This window comes from Delphinapterus leucas, chromosome 8 (genome assembly GCF_059928025.1).
Source record: "Delphinapterus leucas isolate spDelLeu-1000000601 "Yukka" chromosome 8, BTC_Dleu_Yukka2, whole genome shotgun sequence".
Taxonomy (NCBI): Eukaryota; Metazoa; Chordata; class Mammalia; order Artiodactyla; family Monodontidae; genus Delphinapterus; species Delphinapterus leucas.
This window is the reverse complement of record NC_143136.1, coordinates 22,471,325-22,494,810: the sequence shown is the minus strand read 5'-3', so window position 1 is coordinate 22,494,810 and position 23,486 is coordinate 22,471,325. Positions and strand designations below refer to the sequence as shown.

At 36.0% G+C, this 23,486-nt stretch overlaps 1 protein-coding gene across 10 annotated transcripts in view; it reads right to left on the bottom strand.

Annotated features, from left to right (window-relative positions):
* ABCA12 (ATP binding cassette subfamily A member 12) overlaps window positions 1-23,486 on the bottom strand; it is a 191,455-nt gene that overhangs the window by 93,574 nt on the left and 74,395 nt on the right. For 8 of the 10 annotated variants that reach the window (XM_089916405.1, XM_089916401.1, XM_089916404.1 and 5 more), the window contains 8 exons: window positions 22,545-22,723; window positions 18,824-18,936; window positions 14,361-14,436; window positions 10,527-10,645; window positions 9,404-9,510; window positions 3,265-3,521; window positions 3,054-3,166; window positions 1,698-1,822 (listed from right to left, as the gene is read on the bottom strand). In XM_089916405.1, coding sequence (XP_089772531.1) covers window positions 1,698-1,822; window positions 3,054-3,166; window positions 3,265-3,521; window positions 9,404-9,510; window positions 10,527-10,645; window positions 14,361-14,436; window positions 18,824-18,936; window positions 22,545-22,723 — 1,089 coding nt within the window. Of the gene's footprint in view, window positions 1-1,697; window positions 1,823-3,053; window positions 3,167-3,264; window positions 3,522-9,403; window positions 9,511-10,526; window positions 10,646-14,360; window positions 14,437-18,823; window positions 18,937-22,544; window positions 22,724-23,486 lie in introns of those variants that run through there. The other 2 variants (XM_089916407.1, XM_089916406.1) reach the window with 2 other exon arrangements.

Sequence of the window (23,486 nt, the reverse complement as noted above, 5' to 3'; positions counted from 1 at the left end):
AAAAATTGATAAACTTTAAAAGAAAAGACTTTTGCTCTCTTTAAAATTTTACTCTTACTTTATTTAAATTGCATTTCATTTATATAATCATTTGAAGTTATAATCTTGTACAATAAACTCTGGGGTCCAGAGATGAAAGGTGAAGACAAAAAGCCCAGAATCACACAATAATATGAATCAACCATCCTGGAGAGTAATGCTTGTGTGAAAAGTGATGTGTGACTATGGGAAGTAAGATGGCAACTCTATTGCCACTGAGTTGAAATAAAGAAAAAGTTTATGAAATTCAAGATTATAGAAACTTTTCTCTCTTTTCTTTTTAAAGTAATAAGAATGTATGCTCTCTATTTACCTGCTTTTACTTACTAAAATGAACCTGCTCTTCAGAGGCCAAAAATGTGATAGCTGATCCTAGGATCATATAAGTGAAAGGTGAAACCAAAGGGGAAAGAATTAATAAAGAAATATTAATTGCTGGGCTTCTCTTGTGGCACAGTTAAGAACTGCGCCTGCCAATGCAGGGGACAAGGGTTTGAGCCCTGGTCTGGGAAGATCCCACATGCCATGGAGCAACTAAGCCCGTGTGCCACAACTACTGAGCCCACGTGCTACAACTACTGAAGCCCGCACACCTAGAGCCCGTGCTCCACAACAAGAGAAGCCACTGCAAAGAGAAGCCCGTGCACCAGGCAACGAAGAGTAGCCCCCGCTCTCCACAACTACAGAAAGCCCGTGAGCAGCAACGAAGACCCAACGCAGCCAAAAATAAATTTAAAAAAAAAAGAAGAAAAAGAAAGAAATATTAATTGCTGTAACAAGAGGAAGAAACGTGAAGGTAAAGCAGTTTTAATTTTTGTTTGGGAGAACCAATTAAAATGACACAAACATAAATATTCCAAAGTCAGCCTTAAGGGCTTTTAAAAAACTTTATCCCATATTGGAGAATAACTGGGTTGTGTTTAGAAATGACACACTCTGTCACACGTAAGTTTTGAATGGATGAGCTCTTAAGCGCTGAAATCCTTTTAGAAAATTTCTATGACACTTCCAGACAATGAACTTGGAAAAGGGGTAAAAGATAAAACATTTCAAGTGGAAAACCCTATTATCAGCCTATGAGGAAATAACGTTACTCATTTTCACAGCAAAAAAATGTGTTTACTATACCTCCAAACTTACCCAGAGTTCCCTTGACCATATCTATTTTATATAGTCTGTCTTGTCTTGGGGCTTTTAAAAAATAAAAAGAAGTATTCCTTTTAATTTTAGTTTCAACAAATTGTAAATGGTCTTTTTTTCCCCCAATTAGATTACTGAAACTCGACTTTGATATCATCATAATAGAATGTGAAAATTTACCTCAGATAATGTGAATGTGATAATGAATATAAAGAATTACTGATGGCATCCCTTATTTAAGAAAAGCATCTGGGGTAAAGAAAAGGAGAGGACAAAGGAGGCAAAGGAAGGGATAGGAAAAGTAGAAGGAAAGGAACAGACAATGATGATGTTCTCGCTTCAGGATTTTTCTTCTATTTTCACTTAAGAATTAGGCCTCTAATTTTATCATTTGCATGGAAAATTCACCATATTTGCATGCAGCCTCTCAGTGTTTTACTGGTAAGTGCTCAACAAATACTAAATGCTATTTAAACTTTTAAAAAACTGGATGTAAATACAAATACGTTCCACCCCACCTCAGCTCTGTTGTCAGGGGTGGGAATGGCCAGCAAATTGTCGATACTCCTATTGGACATTCCTGTTGTTCTCCTCAGTTCTTCTTTCAGCTCTTCAACATTTTTAAACATTTCTATTAACTGACCTGAAACAAAACAAAACAAAACAAAACTCACATGCGGGTTGCAATGTAATTCTTTCTAGTCGTTCGTTCTAACATAGAGAAACCTTCTAGATAAAACATATAGTCAACATATATGCCTTGTGTCAGGAACAGATGTCTCTCAGTTTTGGCAAACTTTGCATCTTTAGGTTCTATTTCTATCTGGTTTAGACTTATTCCTATTATGATGTTATTAACCTAAGGTAACAGATTGCTCTGGATTATAAATTTTCCTTAAATGTCTACAACGAAAGGTTGATTCAAAGAAAATACGGTTTCCTCGCAGACTTTGATCACACAATGTGCTAAATATACATTTCTACATTTGATTTAAAACATCACACAAATTCAAAATGCTTTTTAACCTTGGATCATATAATACCGTCAGCTTAGGACAAGGTTTGCTAAATCTGAAACGTAATGCCACAGAGCACTTTTTCCTTAACTTTGCCCAGCACCTTACAGCTTCTAAAGGGTTTTCACAATCATTACTTCAATTTTTAAATAGAATGTGTTTAATTCCAAACTCTTTTAGGACAGTTACTACCATTATTTCATATCTGGGTCAGTCAATGAATAGCAAAAAATATTTTGACCTTATTTTAGCAGATTGTGATCTCTATTTTGCAAATGCCTTTCAGTTTCTTTATGAAGTATCTCTCATGCAAATATACCTTCTTTATTTTTGGACTTAGTGCCCTTCCAATTTTGTGGCTGCCTGTTGTCCAAAATTCTGAATGTCTTTCTTTTCAGTATTGAGGTATTACGCAAAGAATAAATGTATTGCATGATGCATCATGCTCAGAGTACTAATATGAGGTTCTGAATCGATATTTCTGTAGACAGCAGTGCATCTTTATTTTTAAAATCAGATTATTCTCTCAGAAGTAAATAAATTTCATCCTTGCTCTTGCAAAAGACTATCTAATGCACTTTAACATATCAGAGAAATAAAAGGTGAATAGTCTAACTAGTTAAATTTTTGAAGACATTTTTCTGTGAAACCAGATTTCGCTGTTTCATTCTCTGCTGGCTTGCTGTGTTGTTTATTTTAGACAAGTAACCATATTTGAAAGCTTCAGATGTCTCATGTATAAGGGCAGATACAAAGTAGGTTTGGTTAGGAACTTCAAAAAAGCCTTTTCTAAACTGCAGCATGAGAATCACATGCATTTTTAATAAGACAGCATTTAAAATATGGATGGGGAAACACCTGGTTTTTCCAAGGTGTCTGCACTGTTATTGACATGCAGCAAGGCTTCTATCGTCGGCATTAACCGTGTGATATTTTCCAAGTATTTCATTTGCAATGCCTGTTCTAGAAACCTGGAACAAAGCAGAAGAGGAGAAGAAATTGAACTAGGCATATCAATAATTATTTGAGAAGGGATTTCACCAAGGAAGAAGACAATGGAAAAACTTACCGATCCATATCTAAATTAATTTTGCTTGGATCCCTAGAAAGCAAATCCCTCAGTTTTTCAGATAGAATATTGTCATGATACAGTAAGCTGGTGGCTATTTTGGTGCTGAATTCTGCTGCTTTGAGGAGTTGCACATGAAACGCACTCTCTTCACACAGGTTCCCAAAGTCCATACTAGACAGCTGGCACATTTTCTCTAGTGAACTGAAAGTTTCAGGTTCACAAAGAAGTTTGGTCAAGTTTCCAAGCTGAGACAGCTTTCGAGAGGGGGAGAGATGGGAAACATTAGTTATGTTATTCTAAATATTTATTAGTTGATAATAAGCAACCAAAATTGATTTACTTCCTAAAAACATTTTGCTTATGTGTTTAGTGAGTTGGCATTTGGCAACAGTTTTACCACAAAGCACTATTTTCTATCATTTGAGTTTACTGTTCTCTTAAGAATTTTATAAAACTTTTGGACCTGTTAGACCTCTTTCTCAAATGTAGTCATATCTTGTAGATTCACAGGTTGAAAAGATGTAGTTTAGTTTTATCTCATTTAAATCACAAATACTTAAACTAATTTTATATTTTAGTTTATTTTTTAAATCATGTGTAAGGGCAGATAGCAAAGCAGATTTGGTTTGAAACTTCAAAAAATGTTTTCTTCACACCCACCAGGATGCCTACTATCAAAACAAACAAACATACAAACAAATGAACAAATAAATAAATAAAACCTGAAAATAACAAGTGTTGGCAAGGATATGGAGAAATTAGAATCCTTGTGCACTGTTGGTGGGAATATAAAATGATGTAGCTACTGTAAAAAATAGTACGGTGAGTCTTCAAGAAAATTTGAAATAGAATTAACATAGGACTCAGCAATTCCACTTCTAGGTAGATACTCAAAAGTATTTATTGAAAGCTGGGGTTTGAACAGATATTTGTAGACCCATGTTCACAGCAGCATTATTCACGATAGCCAAGAGGTAGAAGCACCCCATGTCCATTGACAGATGAATGGATAAACACAATGTGGTAAACACATAAAATGGAATATTATTTAGCCTTAGAAAGTAAGGAGATTCTCTCACATATTATGAGGCGGATGAGCCTAGAGGGCATTATGCTAAGTGATATAAGCCAGTCATAAAAAGACAAATACTGTATGATTCCACTTATATGAAGTACCAAGCATAGTCAAATTAAGAGCAACAGAAAGTAGAAATGCAGGTGCCAGGGGCTAGGGGGAGAGGGCAATGAGAAATAGGCGTTTCACGGGTAGAGGATTTTAGTTTTGCAAGATTAAGAGTTCTACAATCTGTGTGTATTTAACACAATTGAACTGCACAGTTAAAAATAGCTACGGTGGTAAATTTTATGTTATGTGTATTTTATCACAAGTTTAAAAAAATTAATTAACCAAAAAAAGACTTTAAAACTGTGCATGAGAATCACATATATTTAAAAATATGGATTGGTATATATCTTGTTTTCCAAAAGTGTCTGTACTGTTATTGACATTATCTTCTATCCTCTTACTTACTGAGGGAGACTTTTGTTCTATGGAGTGCTTAAAAGGGCCTAAAATCCCATACTTAGAGAAAAAGGAGAAAAATGAAAATCAACTACTTTCCTACGCAAGTATATTCCTCCTTGCGGCTCACTATGCTCTGTGTGTTCTGAGGATATATCCCCAAGGCATACTTCCTGGGATAAAAAATTATGCCTCTGGGGAAGTCAGTTCTGTTGTGCTTGGAAGCAACCCTAGAGCTACTCTTTTTAAGAAGTGAAATAATTTGGAGAAACATCTAAAGAAGCAAATATGTGTCATTCATGGCAGCTGAGTTTCTAATCAGAAGTTGCATTTTGACAGAAATGAATTATAATACAGGAAAATGTTTAGGAATATTTCTTTGCCTATGTCAAACGGGAAAGGTACAATGATGTGTCTTGGATGAGAGATTTATAGTAACTACACGTAGGCAGTAGCAATTAAACACCAATCATCTTAGTAAAAATCATTGGTCTGCTTTCCACTGTATTTAATATTCTATTTGACTTCTGGTTTTGAACTATCTAAAATGGTTTCATATGTATTAAAATTCTACTTACTAGTCTTATTACTATGAGAAATTTTCCATTCTGTAATAAACTCAATCATTTTACCAGATGTAACTGTATGTTTGTCACTTGTTCCTTCCTTTGATTTTCCAAACACTAGATATGATTAAACTTCTAATGAATAGAGCCCAACCTCTCTGCCAGTGACTTTTATTTTGGTGATTTCTTAAATAAAAAGATAAATACTGGGAGCCCAATTAATTTTTTTAATTGAGCTTTTAAGGGTGTAGTAAATTTGAATGACTTTACTCAGTAGAGACTGAAATATATTTTTTAATTGCAAGTTTGACATACATGTAACAAGAAACCAATAAAAGTCCATAGAGTATAATCTTGGCTTGATAAAAGATATAGAAGGAGAAATTGGAAATCTAGCCATGTTACTGAAGTAGAACTGGTCCTCTGAAATAAGAGTTTAGTTCAGGGTTAATAATGTGGCCTGCACTGTGAGGCACATCCGCCAAGGAGCAACGTCATGGTCATTTACGATTTGTCATTATTTACTACTTTCTTCTAAAAGCAATACATGCATTAAACTTTTAGAAACCTCATAGATCACTAGTAATCAACATACATTCAGAGAATTATAATTATCTCTTCAAAAGTATGTGTCAAGCCCAGATTACAGGTTTGTCACAGTCTCATGTATCACGACACTGGTCTACATAGTAAGGGCTCAGGCCTAAACTTGAACAATGACCCATAACTAACTCCACGTCCAGCTGTGACTGAATTCCCTAGTGCCTACAGTTCCTAATGCATCTGAATCAGAATTGTAGGTAACATGATGGTGTAAACTTCAAAATACTGTATGTGTAAAAATACTGAAACTGCAACACTCCTGGGCTCTTAGCAGGTAACTGAAAGGAAACGAGACCTATTTAAAAATGTAAAGGTATTACAATATAAATAGTGTCCTATCTGTATTTCTTCTTAATATAGAGAATATCCATTTTATGAGTATTTCCCCAATCAGGAAGTTATCCTTCCCACCAGAGAGACTGGAAATAAAAGAGGAGAAAAGAGACGGTGAAGAGAGGAGAAAACTAAAGTTCAGGAAGAGTAGAATGTTCGGGGCTAGAAAAGAAAAAAAGTCACCAATGAATGACAGGCATTTGGCATTTTGGAGGGTCTAAACCTTCTTAGAAATATCATGAATAAAAATGTTAGGGTGGGCCCTAACTCACTGTCACAATCAAGATACCAATTACCAAGGAGGACGAAGCAGGGAAGTAAAAGCATCTCTTCTTACAAAACTCTAGGAGTCTGTCTTCATTCTTTCAATGATATGTGCTGAATATTTTCCATGTGTCAGACTGTGCCAGGTGCTGAGAGTACAGAGTAAAGTGACAGACTTAACCATGTTCCTATGGAGCCTATAGTCCTGGAATGAACGGGTTCTGTCAATTGCAAATAGCAGCCATGCTTGTTATAAATGACAATAGATTTCCCACCTAAGGGACGGGACTGTAGTTTATTTCCGCTTCTGTGGCTTCTTGAACCTTTTTCATAATGTAACCCACAAGGGCAGCAGTATACTCAAAATGTGGATGCTGTTTTAAGTTATCCTTAGCTCCATTCCCACACCATTACTGTAAATGACTGAGAGTGCATTGGTTCCATTTCCCAATGTATATTGTGTGCTGCTCAGTTACTTTGCAAGTTGAGAACTACAGTGAGTAATTGCCCAGGTAATATGATTACATCACCAGGGCTCTACTTAAACACCATCATTTGTTCACAAATTCATAAGTCAAGTCTTAAGATACTACTATGTGCTAGATGTGAGACTTTAGAGATGCAGAAGGCATAATTTCATCAGATTTTACACTCTAGTGAGGGAAATAGACCCTACATGTACCATGAGCTATAATGCTAAGTAGTAAATTCCGAAAGCCAGAAACCACACTGTAATCGGAGATTCCTCTTCCCTATGCCTCACACCTCACTGGCTGCCAAGTTGTGTCAACTCACCTCCTACAATGCTCTTGAAATTCTTTTCCTTCTATTCTCTGCCACCGACATAGTGCAGGGCCTCACTTTTTGCTTAGGTTACTACAAAAAAATCACCTACTTGGCTTTCTTCCAATCTGTCCTCCATAATTCTCCTAGAGAGATCTTTTCCTAAAATGCAGAATTCACCTTCTTCAAATTCACAATTTTCAGGATCAGATTCAAACTCCTTGACTAAATATAAAGAGGCCTTGGGGATCTGGGTCCCCTTTCCTGCCTCTCTCATAGGCATCTTGTGCTCCAGCTGGACACATAACTCCAGGTAACCTATATCTGTCCTTCAGGTTCACGCCTCTGCCTTCTTACCAACGCATGTCTCTATGTCTGGAATGTAGGACTATAACCTAATCCTACACAGCCTGCAAGGACTCAGAGTAAGGAGTATCTCCTCCATGAAATTTCTTCTCTCCGCCTTCATGCTCTGCAATCTGAGTCAGATATGCCACCTCCATACACAGAATCCTGTCCATCCACATACCACAACACTTATCTCACTGTGTTATAATCATTGGTCTGCTTTTCCATCTCCTCCACTGGATTGATTATTAAAGATTTTGGGGTTAGAGATTATATCTTTTAAATAAACAGATTAGCATTACGAGAGCACAGATGATGGATGGAATGAATGAATGGGTAAATATTACATGCATACAAAGTCATTATCCTGACTTGGAAACAGTGAGAAAGGAGATACTCTAAGAGTGACATTTAAACTTATCCTTGAAGGATGAGTAGGGCTTTTCCAGATGAATGCATAACTTCCTTCTCATTTGCACAAACTAAGATAGTGCTAAATTAAGTACACTAGAAATTTTGATCCATGTAGAAGACTAAGACTACAATGCAGGTAGTCTAGCTAGCATATTTATTTGTAATATACATGGACACATGCTTTGTACGCCTGCTTAGTTAGACCAGGTTGACTATACAGCAAGTCATCCTGCTTGCTCTGCATAAACCAGTTCTAATTTTACTTTATCCCTGGCTACATGAATCCAATTAAACTGCTGTTCTTACTAGGAGAGCTGCTTTCAAAATTTAAAGGGTTATTTAAGAAAGAGAGTGAATTTCATGATAACCTGCGTACTGTATGTATGAGCTAAACAAAGAATAAGAGACAAACACCAACCAATTCAAACTTCAGAGTTAACATTTTTCCCACTGCGTTCCCTCCCTTTCTTCAATATCATACATTTTAATATGATTTACAGTACTAGTTTCTGCTTCTGATGATACAAATACAAATAAGGTGAGTCAACTTCTGAGATTTTTGTACACTGTGAAGTCTAAAACATCAGCTTTTGAAATCAACTTTTATAGTTTTAAAAACTAGGGGGCTTCCCTGCTGGCGCAGTGGTTAAGAATCCACCTGCCAAGGCAGGGGACATGGGTTCGAGCCCTGGTCCGGGAAGATCCTACATGCCGCGGAGCAACTAAGTACGTGCACCACAACCACTGAGCCTGCGCTCTAGAGCCCACGAGCCACAACTACTAAGCCCACGTGCCACAACTACTGAAGCCCACACACCTACAGCCCATGCTCCGCCACAAGAGAAGCCACCGCAATGAGAAGCCCACGCACCACAACGAAGAGTAGCCCCCGCTCGCCGCAACTAGAGAGAGACCGCGTGCAGCAACGAAGACAAAACGCAGCCAAAAATAAATAAATAAATTTTTAAAAAAACCCAAAACTAGGGACATTTCAAATTAGGAATCAAATTTTTAGTGCTTTTTCAAATCGTGTAGCTTAATGAGACAACTACATCAGGAGCTGTTCCTTTACGTATTGCATTCTGTAATTAGTCTCTTATGGGTCATTTCAGACAGAGATATCCACTGATTAAAAACAAAATGCAATTATGTAACACCAGAACTCTTGTCACCCTTTTTCTAGCATTAATCTAGACTCAAAATAGAACCAGTATGTTAAAAAATACAGACTTAAAACTTAAATTACAAATATATCTTGCCAGAGAATTACAAGAAGTTTTTTTTTTTTTCTTTCATGGCTTACTTTTGATTTCAAGACTTCAGGAACTGGAGGGAAGTAAACTTCATAGGAACCATTTTGAAGAAAAGATTTTTTAAATCGAATTGTAGAGTGCAGCAGTCTTAAATTTTCTGTAAAGGAGGAGAAAAGAATTACCTTATGTGAACTGCAAGGTCATCTAGGAAACCTATTTGAAAGACAACTTTATCCTAGTTTACTACTAAGTTTTTTCTAAGATAATAGCCTATTTCAATCTAAATATAAAATGAGTGAAAATTTAATCTTTCCTTGAACCATGGAGACTACAGAGTTCATTATTTTTAAAATATTCATAGATATTCTGCTTAGAGATAAAAATATTTCCAGCAAAGGTGCTATACAGTTTTGGTCCTTGGTGAACTGAACATGCTTTTATTTTGGATGTACTATTAACTTGAAGTGTTTGAGAGAGAATAGGTTGTATAACACTGTGACACAAATATGCCCTTCCAACCTTGATTAATTCATGTTCGGTAAAGAGAGACCACACTTAAATACCTGTTGTGCTATTTGCTTGCTATTAAGTCTCAAAAAGCTATTTTGGTGTAGGAACAGTGAATGTATATCTCCTACAAAGTGTAAGAAAATAGATGTTTTATCTTTAAAAAAAGGAAAAAGAAATATTTGATTAAATGCAATCTTCATGGTTAAAGTATGTAAGGATCAGAAGTAAAAATAGTCTGCTACAAAAATGCCTTTCTTTATGTAATTTACATCTGCTTTTGGAAGTCTACATTATCCTTCTTCATTATTTTTTGACAACTAAGATTATTGAGGGCATAGAAAATGTCACGGAGGGTTATGTGAACTCCTAATTCTGGAGACTTGGAAAGTTTATCCAGGTGGCCATTAACACATCTGTTATCCGGCCATTATACATTAAAGTTTGTCCAGGTGGCCAGGTGGTACTAGCAGCAGGGACAGGAGTAATAACATAATAATATGATTAGACAGTCCCTTTATATATCAAACCACTGAAACAGATGCATATGGAAACTAAGATTTTAAAATTTTCTTTCTTTTTTAAGCCAACATCTTATAAGATTTACTATTTTAGAACAAAATTACAAACCATGAGTAGCATTTTGACTCTTAAGAAGAGTATTACCTTTTGATCCCCTGGCCAAATTGTCAGTGACATTTCTCACACATGCCAAGTACGGAATATAAGGACTATCTACTGATATATTTAAGAGGGCATCTTCAAAGTTTTCCAGTATTAGGAGCCTATAGAATTAGAAAAGAATATATAAATTAAGTCATATAAAAATAAAGCAAAGCCATTTTGTTGAGATCATGTGAGTCCCTAGTTGTTTGGCATTGGTTGATTTGAGCATTGAAGCACTGTGAAGTAGGACATCTTCCCCCATCCAGCCCAGCTGTACAATGACAGCACTACTCTGGATTCTCTAAGTATTTACCTTTTCCATGGGCGTTATCTCTATATTTAATTATTTTAATATCCAATCATAAGTGATCTTAAGATCATTTCTAGGCACATTTACATGAAAGAAAAATCACTGGGCTAGGGTTGCCAGATAAAATACAGGAGTCCCAGTTAAATTTGAATTTCAGGTAAATAATGAACAATTTTTCAGTATTAGTATGTCCCATGAGTCTTGTATGTCTCCTTCCCCTCCCCTCCCCTCCCCTCCCCTCCCCTCCCCTCCCCTCTTCTCCTTCCCTTCCCTTCCCTTCTCTTCTCTTCTCTTTTTTCTTTTCTCTTTCCTCTAAATCTGGCAACCCTCTCTCTGGGCTTCAGTCTCCTCTCTTGTCAAATGATCTGCTAGATCCCTTCCACCTATAATATTCTCTAAATAATTTAAATTCATTTAACTGTGATTAAAAAGAAATGGTGGAATCCAAATGAACAATATAAGTTCCTTTTCTTTTCTTTAAACAACCAATTCAGAGTTCCCAAATTATCCACTTTCTGTTTTCCTTTCAAATTGACTGGCATGTGAGGACATAGTCTAAGATTTTTGAGGCATACATATGTGAGTGAGTAAACATGTGTATGTTACGCATGCCCTGCCACTTCAACTGTGAGGCTGCATCTCTACTCGTTTTGTAATTTCTTCCCTTAGTGTCTACTATTGAATGTTATGTACAGCAGAGATAGAACAAGTATCAATGGTTTATTTGGGAACCATCTATTTTGAATCAAACTGCACAACACACAAATTAACTAGTTCTATTGGATATTTAATTTAGATTTAAGTCAAATACTAATGGAAGAGACTTATCCTGGCATAGCTAGTAAACATGTAGGACAATGTTTGCATTAACACTAAAGAAGTCTCAGGGTGTTTACATGTGGGTTAATGACACTAGATATTTGAGGAAGTTTAACAAGAAAAATAATCTATGGCAAGAAAAGTCCCTAACTTGGCAGTCAGAGCACAGTTAATTGGTCAGATGGCCGACTCTCATTTAAATACAATCCACAGCCTCCATGTTTAAAAGAATTGCACCCATTCCTGAGGCTTCTTGCTTTTGTTTAGGCATTTCCTTGACCAGAGACTCTCCTCTCAGTATTATCTCTCTTTCTTTTGTGTTTGTCTTCCTCTTTGTCTTAATCATGATAGCATTGAGCCATTTCCATTCTGGTGCTGTGCTTGGGAGCAAAATACTGGTCTACCTTTCCAGATGAAATGGCACAAGAATAGTGAATGGTGAATTTTCAAGCTTTAAAAAGAAGAATGTTGGGCTAAAAGTGACCTTGAAATATCATCTAAGCATTATCTTAGTTCCATAAAGAACATCTGATTGCCAAGATTTTTGAGATTAGATTTAAGATACACCAAAAATTAAGATACATATGTGCCACTGTTTCAGCATAAACATCCAAGTATTCCTTTAAACGATTTAATTTATGTATTCTTTATATAAAAATCTCACCTACTTCTTAAGAATGGTTACAACTAAAGATGAGCTTATGGATGTATGCATGCATGTGTGTGCATGCACACACACACACACAACACAATAAAAAATAATTAACTTTAGTGCAAAAATAATGAGGGAGAAGAGCTTTGAGGAAAAAAAAATTTTTTGAGCAGCTTTCTTTAGAAAATTCTGGATCATAAACATTTTTATCTCATGCCAAGTACTGCCGCTCTATGATTATTTTAAAGTGTGGAGGGAAAGGAAGTCCAAAGATAAGAAATCCCTTAATTGCATCACTCTCAACAAGAGCCATCTTAAAAGTATTGAATTCTTTCTAATAAACTGTCAGCTAGCTGTCAGTAACCAATTACATTTGCTGTGGAATTTTCAGGTCTGAAGGGCTAACATTATCAATGCTACGGATGCCCCAAGGCTCTGATAAAGATACCTGGCTTCAGCAATAAGCATCCAGTTGTCTCAATTCAGAGGTATATATATATATATATATATATATATATATATATATATATATATCTTTATTGGAGTATAATTGCTTTACAATGTTGTGTTAGTTTCTGTTGTACAACAAAGTGAATCAGCTATAAGTATACATATCCCCTCTCTCTTGAGCCTCCCTCCCACCCTCCCTATCCCATCCCTCTAGGTCGTCACAAAGCATCGAGCTGATCTCCCTGTGCTACGGAGAAGCTTCCCACTAGCTATCTATTTTACGTTTGGTAGTGTATATATGTCAGTGCTACTCTCTCACTTTGTCTCAGCTTCCCCTTCCCCACCGTGTCCTCAAGTCCGTTCTCTCAATCTGCGTCTTTATTCCTGCCCTTTCACTAGGTTCATCAGTACTGTTTTCTTAGATTCCATACATGTGCATTAGCATACGGTATTTGTTTTTCTCTTTCTGACTTACTTCATTCAATTCAGAGGTTTTTTAAAAAAATTATTTTTCTGGCTATACAGAGAATGTGTTTAAAAGACTTGATTATTTGGGACATGGAATCCTGTCTGGGGTAAAATTGCCCAGAGCTGTGAGATTGCTCTTGGGAGAAGCATCTGGTTCAGCCACCTTAGAGGAGGAGAGATGTGGGAGCAGAAAGAGGAGGTGGCTATTGATGGAAGGATTTTGCCTAGAATTACCCAGAGTTGGGGAACTTCTCATTGAATAATAGAAAGTTTATAAACAATTGCATAGATTTTATTTTAGAAAAAGAAATGAACGGTTAGAAGTAAGTCCTATTATTTGTTTTTATTTGTACACATTTCCATTAGCACAAAAATATATCCTTTGGGACTAAAGTTAAAGAATCTCAATAGTGTAATTTATCAGGCCCAAACAGCCTTTTACATAACAGGCCACCTAGTCTCTAAATTTGCCTTGAACTATGTGCATTTACTTCAGTCAGCTTCTACCATAACTATTACAGTTACTTCAGAGAACTGTTTATATTAATGGTCATTAGAAGCTGAGGTAACTGCTGTTATTTCCACTGCCTATTCCTGAGACAACGTATTTACATGCCCCACAAAGAGTCCAAAATCAAATTACCTATAAACAGTTTTGGCTACCTGAATACTACTGAAGCAAACAAAGTGTGCATTACCTTGAGTGAGCATACAAAATATTGTGACTTTTTAAAACCGAAATAAATAGTAATGTAAAAAATTGGAGACTTCTACATCTTTCATGATGAAAGACCTGAAAAGAGTTGGAAATTGCGCCTCCAGCTAGATTTTCCTCATAGACATAAGGTAACCAATCCAGACAGAACATGTGGGATCTAGTTATACAATCTTAGAACTGAAAAAGAGATCCTCATGTTGCATTATCCGAAAGTATCATTGAATAATACCAAAAAACAAGTTTCAACTTTACTGCACTTCAACTGTATCTTTTTCTTTGGTCAGTCAATAATTGATTTTTCTATTCCATGGCATTAGATACTGATAAAAGAATTATGTTTATGAATTGTTTTGATTGCTTATTCAGCCAAGTTACTTACCAGTTTAGAAACAAACCAACAAACCAACAAAGACTTACTGTGCAGCCAGGCTGCTAGGGGATAGAGACTGTCCATCTTCCTCACTCCACGCATGTGTTGTATTATCTGGGCCACCTAAAGTGATAATATTTATACAGGAGAATATTTAACATTTCTGTAAAGGATTTATTTTTCTAAGCAAAAATCATCCCAGGTCAAATTAATGGGAAAAAAATGCAGGAAGTCTGCAGAATTTTTCTCCAAAGGATTTTACAAGAGATGTCTAAGCTCTTTCAGTTGGAAACATTTAAGATATTTATAGGAAATAGATGCCTACTAATTGAAATAATTCCAATGGTCAAGCATATGCATTTCGAACAAATTATTTCTCTGTGCATCGAACCATTGCACTATTTTATCCTAAAACCTGTATGCATAGATGACTCTTAAATATCATAATGCAAATTGACTACCCCATGACTTCTTAATCAAACGAAGCCAATTTCAGTCTTATGGGTCACTGGATTTTTTTGTTTGTTTGTCTTCGGTTGTCTAGAATGTAGCCGTAGGAAACATCTACCATCACTAATCTATATTTTCTATCTTTCAAAAAGCAGCCAGTGATTTCAACTGAATGCAGCTGTGAATGCAAATTGGCTAACGTTAACAGAACCATTCTGAGTGGTCTCAAATAATATGAAAGTTTGGAGTGTGGAAGTCAATCACTGAGTTGGGTCTAATGGAAACCATATGTGAAGATCTCATTCAACACAGAGAATTGTCCCTAGAAGTTAAACAGGTTCCTTATTCCGCTTGCTGCATAACATTGTACTGTTAAAGAGTAAGCGTGCAACAACATTCACATGCAAAATTGAAAATGAAATACTTTAAACAGCTACTACATAAATAAAAACATCAGAAATCCAGTGCTTTCATTCGGCCCCTTTAAGGAAACGGTATTACTTATTTCAGTCTTCCCTGTAGACACTACTAATTCCTTATAAATAATCCAGTAGTTTTAGTGCTGTCATTTTTTAACATTGGCCTAACCATTTTCAATAGGATATTTTATTGCCAGCTTTAAGGCTTCTCCCATTGTCTCTAGTTCGCGTGTTCTAAAGCCTTCTAAGAAGGTCCTAGCACAAAACTAGGAAACCATCTGTACTTTTCTCACGCTGGTCATTTTGTTTAAGCACGTGTGTAAAAGACTCACAGAATTAAAGACCTCCTTGTCTACGTCTGTATCAGTCATGTCTGAGTAATGTCTGCTCTGTCCCTAGCATCTGGCAGAGTGGCTTTTTCAGTTTTCCTCTCTGGCAGAAGGGAGTTCTCTGCTCTGCTCAGGATGCAGCTAAGTATTATTGCTCTAATGATAGCAATGCATTAGTGAGTGAAAGGACCAAGAAGAAGATACCCAGAATAAATAAACCTAATTAATAATGGTAACACCTATTATTTATTGGCAACCATATAGAGAATAATCCAGGATAGGACTCTGGAGGCTTACGCTTTTGCAGTGTAAAAGTATATAAAACCATTTTCCCAAGATCATATCTTGCTCACTTTGAATTCCTATGTGATGCTGAGCAAGTTCATTAGCATTTGTATTCTATATGGTTATGGAGTGTCTCTTCCTCATCACGCTATTCAAATGAATTATAGGCTTGACCTTGCTGTTAAGTATGGACTTCTCCCTCTGGCCACTTTTCATTCTGGACTCTAAGGTGTCTGAGAAGAAATACTGTATTAAAGAGGCTTTAATGAAGTGGAAATTGTTACAGACCTTTAAAAAGTCAGATTTTACTTTATTTGTAGAATTAGGCATATATAAAAAAGGGTGCCCAAAGACATAGAAAGAAATCCAGTGCACAGATAGCCTCTTTCACCAGTGAAGATTGCTTTCTGCTTTTAAAGATGTAATTTCATGTAATTTACTATACTTTGCAAAACAGCAAACTTCAATGAGCCAAAAAGGTAATCTTTGCTCTCAAAACTCAGTTTTATAAATGAAAATACTAAACTGTGAAGTAGGGATCCTCAGTGGGGTGGAGTTGAGAATTAGACTCCTTAAAACAGGAAGTTAGGAGACAAGCTTCTTCCCAAGTGTTTATTAGCATCTCCATAGTATCATGGTTGCTGAGGAGGCTTCTGAAAAAACCTTGAACTATGTTCATAACCAGGGTTGAATCAGAACTAGACATGGGGTGGGGAGGTCTGAATTAGAAATAGACATGTGGTGTGGAGAGGAATTGGGCAATGGCTATCAAAAAATGTATCATGTGAGAAGGAATCTGACACAAATAGTCAAACTCCATCAGTGGCTGAAAGTGGAGCCAGTTCTGAGGTTTGGTGGTGGCAGGTACTTGTGTGAGCTACCATAGTGTGTATATGTCCCAGACGGTAAATATGAGTGAGGCCAACTAACAAAGAGCTTGGGGACCTGGCTTTGGGCTTAGACAGATCTAGGCTCTAAATCTCAGTTCAGTCACTTGCTGGATGTATAACACAGGCAAAGTGCCCAGCCTCCCTTTGCCCCAGTTTCTTTGTCTGCAAAATGGGATAATAACGATCTCTTATAGAGTTGTTTTGATGATCGAAGGGACTTAAGATAATAAAATATTTATCACTGACACAAAAAATACTACCCTTTTATTTTTTCTTTGAAAGAGAGGAGTGAGACCCTCAAAGCTATCTGAGCCCTGTCATGCATTAGAGAGGACCCAAGCAACTCTGCTTTAAGAAACCATTCCACTCCAGTTTACTGAGTGTAAAGCCAAGGGAAGAAGTATGTTCACAAATACTGCTAAACACCATGGAGATTAAGCATGGGTGGCTTGGGCAACGTGGCAGATATCTGTACTTCAAAACAAGTTTGAGTTTCCTGAAGGATTCCCCGAAATACCTGGAAGGATTTTTCAAAGGCCATGAAATTTCTGCTCAGGCAGGTAGGTAGGGGCTTAGGGTTAATGACTTAGGAATTGACATTAATGCTACTGTGTTGGTATCCTCAGACTGATAAAGTCACACGTGTAGGAAATTAAAAAACAAACAAATATAAGCACATCTAATTTAAAAAATAAAAGCACATTTCCTTGATGTATTTCCTTGTCATCCTGACTATCCAATTGCATGGCTTAATACATGCCAAAATCATTAGCATATTCATAGACATGAGACATGGCCATTGTTAAGTATTGAAAATTGAGTTAGTTATACTGTTCAACAGAAAAAAGTGTTCTGCTGCCTCAGTTAATGACAGGTTCTTTTGCTTCTAAGGCACCGAGGAGCTTCTGTCCTTTGTAAAAAAATTTTCAACTTCATCCCTCTACTTTACAATTACAAGGTGTGAGTCTGAAGATCAAAAGGAAAAGAATGGTAAAGAGAACCTGAAGTTCTCAAGTCTTTAAAACAAAAATATAAAAATATACAGAGGAAATAATTAGTGTCTTTTACTATTATACTGCCTGGTTTTCTGGTCTGGACTTTTTTAAAAGTGCAAATTTTTTTTTTAACCTTAATGTTCGTCGAGACCATTGAATTTAACAGCAATCAATCTTGCAAGCTAGTCATTAATTCTGTAACTGATGATATAAAAAATGTTCTAGACTAACAGAAATTGGTATCCAAGTGTATGTTAGAACCTCCTTCGAGAAGTCTTCAAAGCCTTTCCAAACCTGCTATTCATATGAAAACTAATAAAGACCTTGTAATAAACAATCAGGTTGTGACCTGATGCTCTCAGGACACTTACCAGTAATCCAAAGGTAAAGTCTACATATTTAAAAGCTGACAAACTCAGCTGAGAAAGCCTATTTCTAAATTCATTCAGGAGAGGTAAATGCTAATGAAACATTTTACTTGGGAAGTACGGATTTATTCCTTATAGCCCTTAATGTTTGTCTGTATATGGCTGTGTGTGTGTCTGTGCATTTCCATGTGTGTGGTATATAATGCTATCCTCTATATGCAAAGGTGATTTTTTTCTGATTCACTAGCAACATGCTATAGTTTGTCTCATACCTATAAGTGACAGTAGAGCTATACTGATCTATTCACGCTCTGACGTCCATCATGCATTTTCAGGATGGTTGGTTGAGGGGTATATTCTTACCAAAGACTCATCCTGATTAAAAAGACAAAATTTGAAAATGAGGGCAAAGATACTGCGATTCAGTGTAGGCTTTTGTTCAAAAAGTAGTAGTAGAAATCTACTTGCTGAGGCTTACTCCCTTACTCTGATATTTATTTTTCATACCAACTATAAACATAGCTTTATAATATAGCTAAGAGAGATCATTTTTACCAAAATAAAAATCCTAGAAAGTCACAGCCTCTTTTCTGGCCATTTCTCCTTGTCTCCACACTTTGGTTACCTAAAGACCCAGATTTAGTTGTAGTTTATGTCTCTACCTAAGAATAATACCATCCATAACTGATTACTTCTCTTTGTTTTTTATTTTTAATGGAACTGAATACAGAATTGCAACACAGAATTGAATACAGGAAGATGGTAATATAATACCTTGAGATGGGGAGTCCAGAGTGTAAAGCAGATGTTTAACAGATTTATGGAGAGCTCTGAAACCTTCATTAGTTGTAACCCATGGATAAACCCTCTGCACGGCCAGCAGCACACTAACAAGTTGAAAAACAATTAAACCAGATTGTATTTCAAGGTTTGCAGACAGAAACAAAAGGTTATTCAAGGAGAAAATAGCTACAGTATAGAAAACTATTCTTACAACATAAGAAACAAGATGCTGCTTTTGTCGTCTAATTACTTGTCTGTCTGTTTATGCACAAAATCCCAACAAAGTGTTCTTGAACCAGACAGAGCACTTCACCGGTTCCAGGATTCTAAAACCTAAAAGGCCTTAAAGTAAGAAGTGAACTTCATGTCAGTTTTTTTCTTTTTCTTTGTTAAGACCTAAAAATAAGTGGTTAGAGATAGAAGCTTCCAGTGAAAGGATGCTTCTTTTTTGTTTTTAATTAAAGGAAAAAATTAAATATTGGAAATTATTTTCATTAAAAATCAAGCCCAGATAAAAGATCCAGTTTCAAGAATAATTATTAATTAAGCATTTGATAAATATTTATCTTTACAAAGGTAAACAAATGGTAATGTTTTTGAAAAAAAAATGGAGCTTGCCCTAATTAAAGACTGCATTCTATCCCCTAAATGGCCCATAGGCACTGCTCCAGGGGTAGCTCAAAATTAATATCCAGACTAACTGGCACTGTCTTCCTATGAGTTTTACGTTACTAATAAGATGGGCGGTCTACACTGTGGATGAACAATGCTGGAGTTCATTCCATATTTCCAAAAGACCAACTAGTGACTTAAGAAATGCCTTTTTTTATCCCCTTATTGTCATTAGCACATTTTAAAAATGTTAGCATTGTACAAGTATGTCTGAATTTCACAAATAACTGTGAGGCAATGCTTTAATATACATGAGTAGTAACTTAAAAGGCTTTGTTAAGGATTTGCCACTGTGAAGTTAAACGTAATACACACTAGGTGATAGTTTTTCCATATGTACCCTAATCAACTGGAGGCTCACTCCAGCAACAGCATGTGCATATACTTTCTACCATATTTTTGGAATTTTTTATACTTAAATTAAGGTCATTTTAATTTTAGCTCCCTAGCTATGAATGAAAATATTTAGAGAGCTAAGAGTATGCTCTAGTTTCTAGTAGATATGTGTCTATATATAAACATATATATATTTATAATTTTATTTACTTCTCTAATAGTTCCATAAAGTCATTTTCATTTGTTTTGTTTTATAGACAGGAAAACTAAAGTTCAAAAAGTTAAATAACTTACACGAGGTTATCCAAATAAATAGAACTGGTTCTGTCTAATTTCAAAGTTCATGTTCTTTCCACTTTATGTCTTGCCTCTGGCACTTTGCCCCAACATGGCGGGGAGGAGGACAGAACATTTCTGCACTGAGCCCACAGCACTGTTAGCTTGTTTTTACAGCTGTGTGCTTGGCCATAGGGGCATGGCTGTATTTTTTTCATTTCTGCTCTATATACATAACAGTCAATACCTCAGGCATTTTTATATTTGCCCCCAAGAATCTCCTGGTTCTCAGACTTTGAGTTACTTCTGAACCCTGGTCACCGTGGAGACCACTTAAATGTTCTGAGGTTGTAGATCTCTGCCAGCCTTCTCCCAGCTTGGCCTTCTGCTTGACTCAGCTAATCTGTTGTCCCAAAGTAACACCTTCAAAGACTGAACACTTGGCAATCTCATTGTAACTGTCAGCATTATTGTTATTAATATAATTAATAAAAATGTCAGAAGACTTAATTCATCTTTTTCTAACAAAACGTGACTTAAAAATGACACCTGACCATTGTCCTCTCTGAAATCCTTTAAACTGCTGATCAAAATACTTTTATTTCACTTCACTGATTTTGTTTTTCTGTCCTTTTCCTCATATACAAATGGAAGTTATCCAAAACAAGCTTCCTTATATGTAAAGGTAATTTAAAAAGGAGTTTTTGTGATTCATATCTCAGCACAACTTCTTCCTCATAAATGGTGAATATCATGTATGTTTTTTCATATACAATTCTTGACTTTTGAGATTACTCATTTTTGCTAACCTCTGTCATAATCTTAACATTATATAATCTGGTTTCGGTGACTGAACTATATTACAACTTTGTAAAATTGCTGGTGTAAATAACCTCAAAAGCTTTTTATGGGGTTTATTTGTCCATATTACTTGATCAACAAAGAGTAAAATAAACCAATGATTTGATGATAAAATACAGTCATTTGTGAAGAATTTACAGATTTTAGTGATACTGTTAGTTTAATAATAATAGTAGGGCTTCCCTGGTGGCGCAGTGGTTGAGAGTCTGCCTGCCGATGCAGGGGACACAGGTTTGTGCCCCGGTCCGGGAAGATCCCACATGCCACGGAGCAGCTAGGCCCGTGAGCCATGGCCGCTGAGCCTGCGCGTCTGGAGCCTGTGCTCCGCAACGGGAGAGGCCACAACAGTGAGAGGCCCGCGTACCGCAAAAAAAAAAAATAAAATAAAATAAATAATAATAATAATAGTAAAGAAGATTTAACTTTAAAAAACTAGTGTGTGTTTCCTCTTTTATAAAATGGGGATATCTGTAGTCTCAATCTCAAAGAACTGTTGTGAGAATCAAATGAAACTAATGCAACAACATGAGGGCTTATTATAAGGTCTTTGAACAAATATAAACTCTTGGAAGCTTATCAGAGAAGATGAGAAAACTCTTGTGGTGCTTCAGACATTAGCGATGGAATCCACTGTGCTCTTAGTGACATGTTACAGAGGCAGTCTGGGTTCTGGAGTTAAAAAACCCAGGTTCAAACCCTCCTAGCGGCATGATCATCAAATATTTAATTCTTATAACCTTCTGTTATCTCACTTATAAAATAAATAATAGTTCTGTTGTAAGTTTCAATGTGATACATAGAAAGGGTCCAGTAAAGTGTCCGGCATGTAACAGGCAGCCGGTAACTGCTAGCTGTTAATATAGTTGTTGTTGTTTTGTTTAATGCACATTTCCAAATTAGCTGGACAGCCAAAACCTAAGTATGTGTCCATCAAACTCTGAATGCTGGCCATGCTCAGATCTCTTTTATGAGGAATGCAGGCTTTAAAAGGGTTTCTTCTGCAAAATTTTTCAAATCTCTGTGCCATATGTGTCAAATAAAGCCAACCCAATATGCAGGCTTAAGCTGGCCGCACCTGAGGGAGGCCAAACCCCTTGGGGTGGCTTGGTGTAAACTCTAGCCAATGGGGTTGTTTTTTACTGTGTAGTACCAACCAAAACCCAATGAAATATCTTCTTCTTGAACAGTTAAAATACTAGATGCACCGAGCCCTGGTTGTCCCTGAGTGAGCCTGAGTCAAGGTTCCAATCTACCATTGGTCCTGCTCTACCATCTTTCTCAGAAGTTCCGGGATAGCAACTGACACTATAGATATTATGATTAGTGTTCGTCCTTGTTTCCCCATAAACCTGTCAATAATCCTGATGACCACAATGTGTGTTTCTCCTTTGCTTAACTAATACACTTACTTTTGTTGCCAAAATCTGCAATAAGGTGCTGAAGGATTATTTGCTGTGTTTAAATTACCTACCTACCAGTGACCCTACAGGTAATATTAAAAAAAAAAAAGAAAAGAAAGACTTCTTTATGAACAGTAATATTCCCCTTAATTCTTACTTTTTCTTACCTGTTTGCACTTCGAAGAACATCAAATAGATTGCTTAGTGTCGTGTCATTCCGGAACACATTTGGAAAACTGGAGAGAAGCTGCCACACGGCTGTCTGCTCTTGCACTTGTGAGAAAAAGGACAGCACTTTGACCATTTCCTGAAACACTGTCTTCTGGTTATTGGGATCGCTTGATAGCTTAAAAAATAAAACCACAAACAGGGTGAAATGAGACTTCAATATGTGTAACCACATGGCTAACTGCCTTTGAAAACATTAAAAGTTTAGATTTTCACATAAGTAATTCTTTCAGATTTTCATTCAGTTTGAAGTCATCTTTTACTTGGAAAAACTACAAACCATTTCAAATGTTCTTACACATAATTAGGTTCTTTCCTATAGTTCCAGAAATTGGCATATTTAATGTTTGGTTAACAAAACTGTTTATACAAAATATTTTAAATTGTGTTTGGGAAATTAAAATTAATTTCTTAAAATAAAATTAGCTTCACAGTAATATTTTTGTTTTTCTTTAGGATCTGGTGTAGGATCTGCAGACGTATCTTCTCTATATCCATTAGTAGACCTTATTTATTATTTGCATAGAAAACCCTTAAAAGTTATATATTTTACATTATATGGGTGTGAATATGTATATATACAAACATATGAAAATGTCTACTATTACAATTATACATACTTAACAAAATAAAATATTTCCAAAGTTCTGCTGGAATATAAGGAACTTCAGTTATAATAATGATTTAGAGTGAATATCCTTTGTAATAATCATATCTTGTACTATAAGCAAACAAATAAATGAAAACCATGACCTGTACTTTTGTTCTGAATCACAGGACCCAGCTAATACCTTCATTATATTCCCACCCAAAACAATCTTCTTAATAAGCTCATTCATACTAGTGAAGTCAGGCTTTTGTTCTGTCTTAATTCAAGGTCT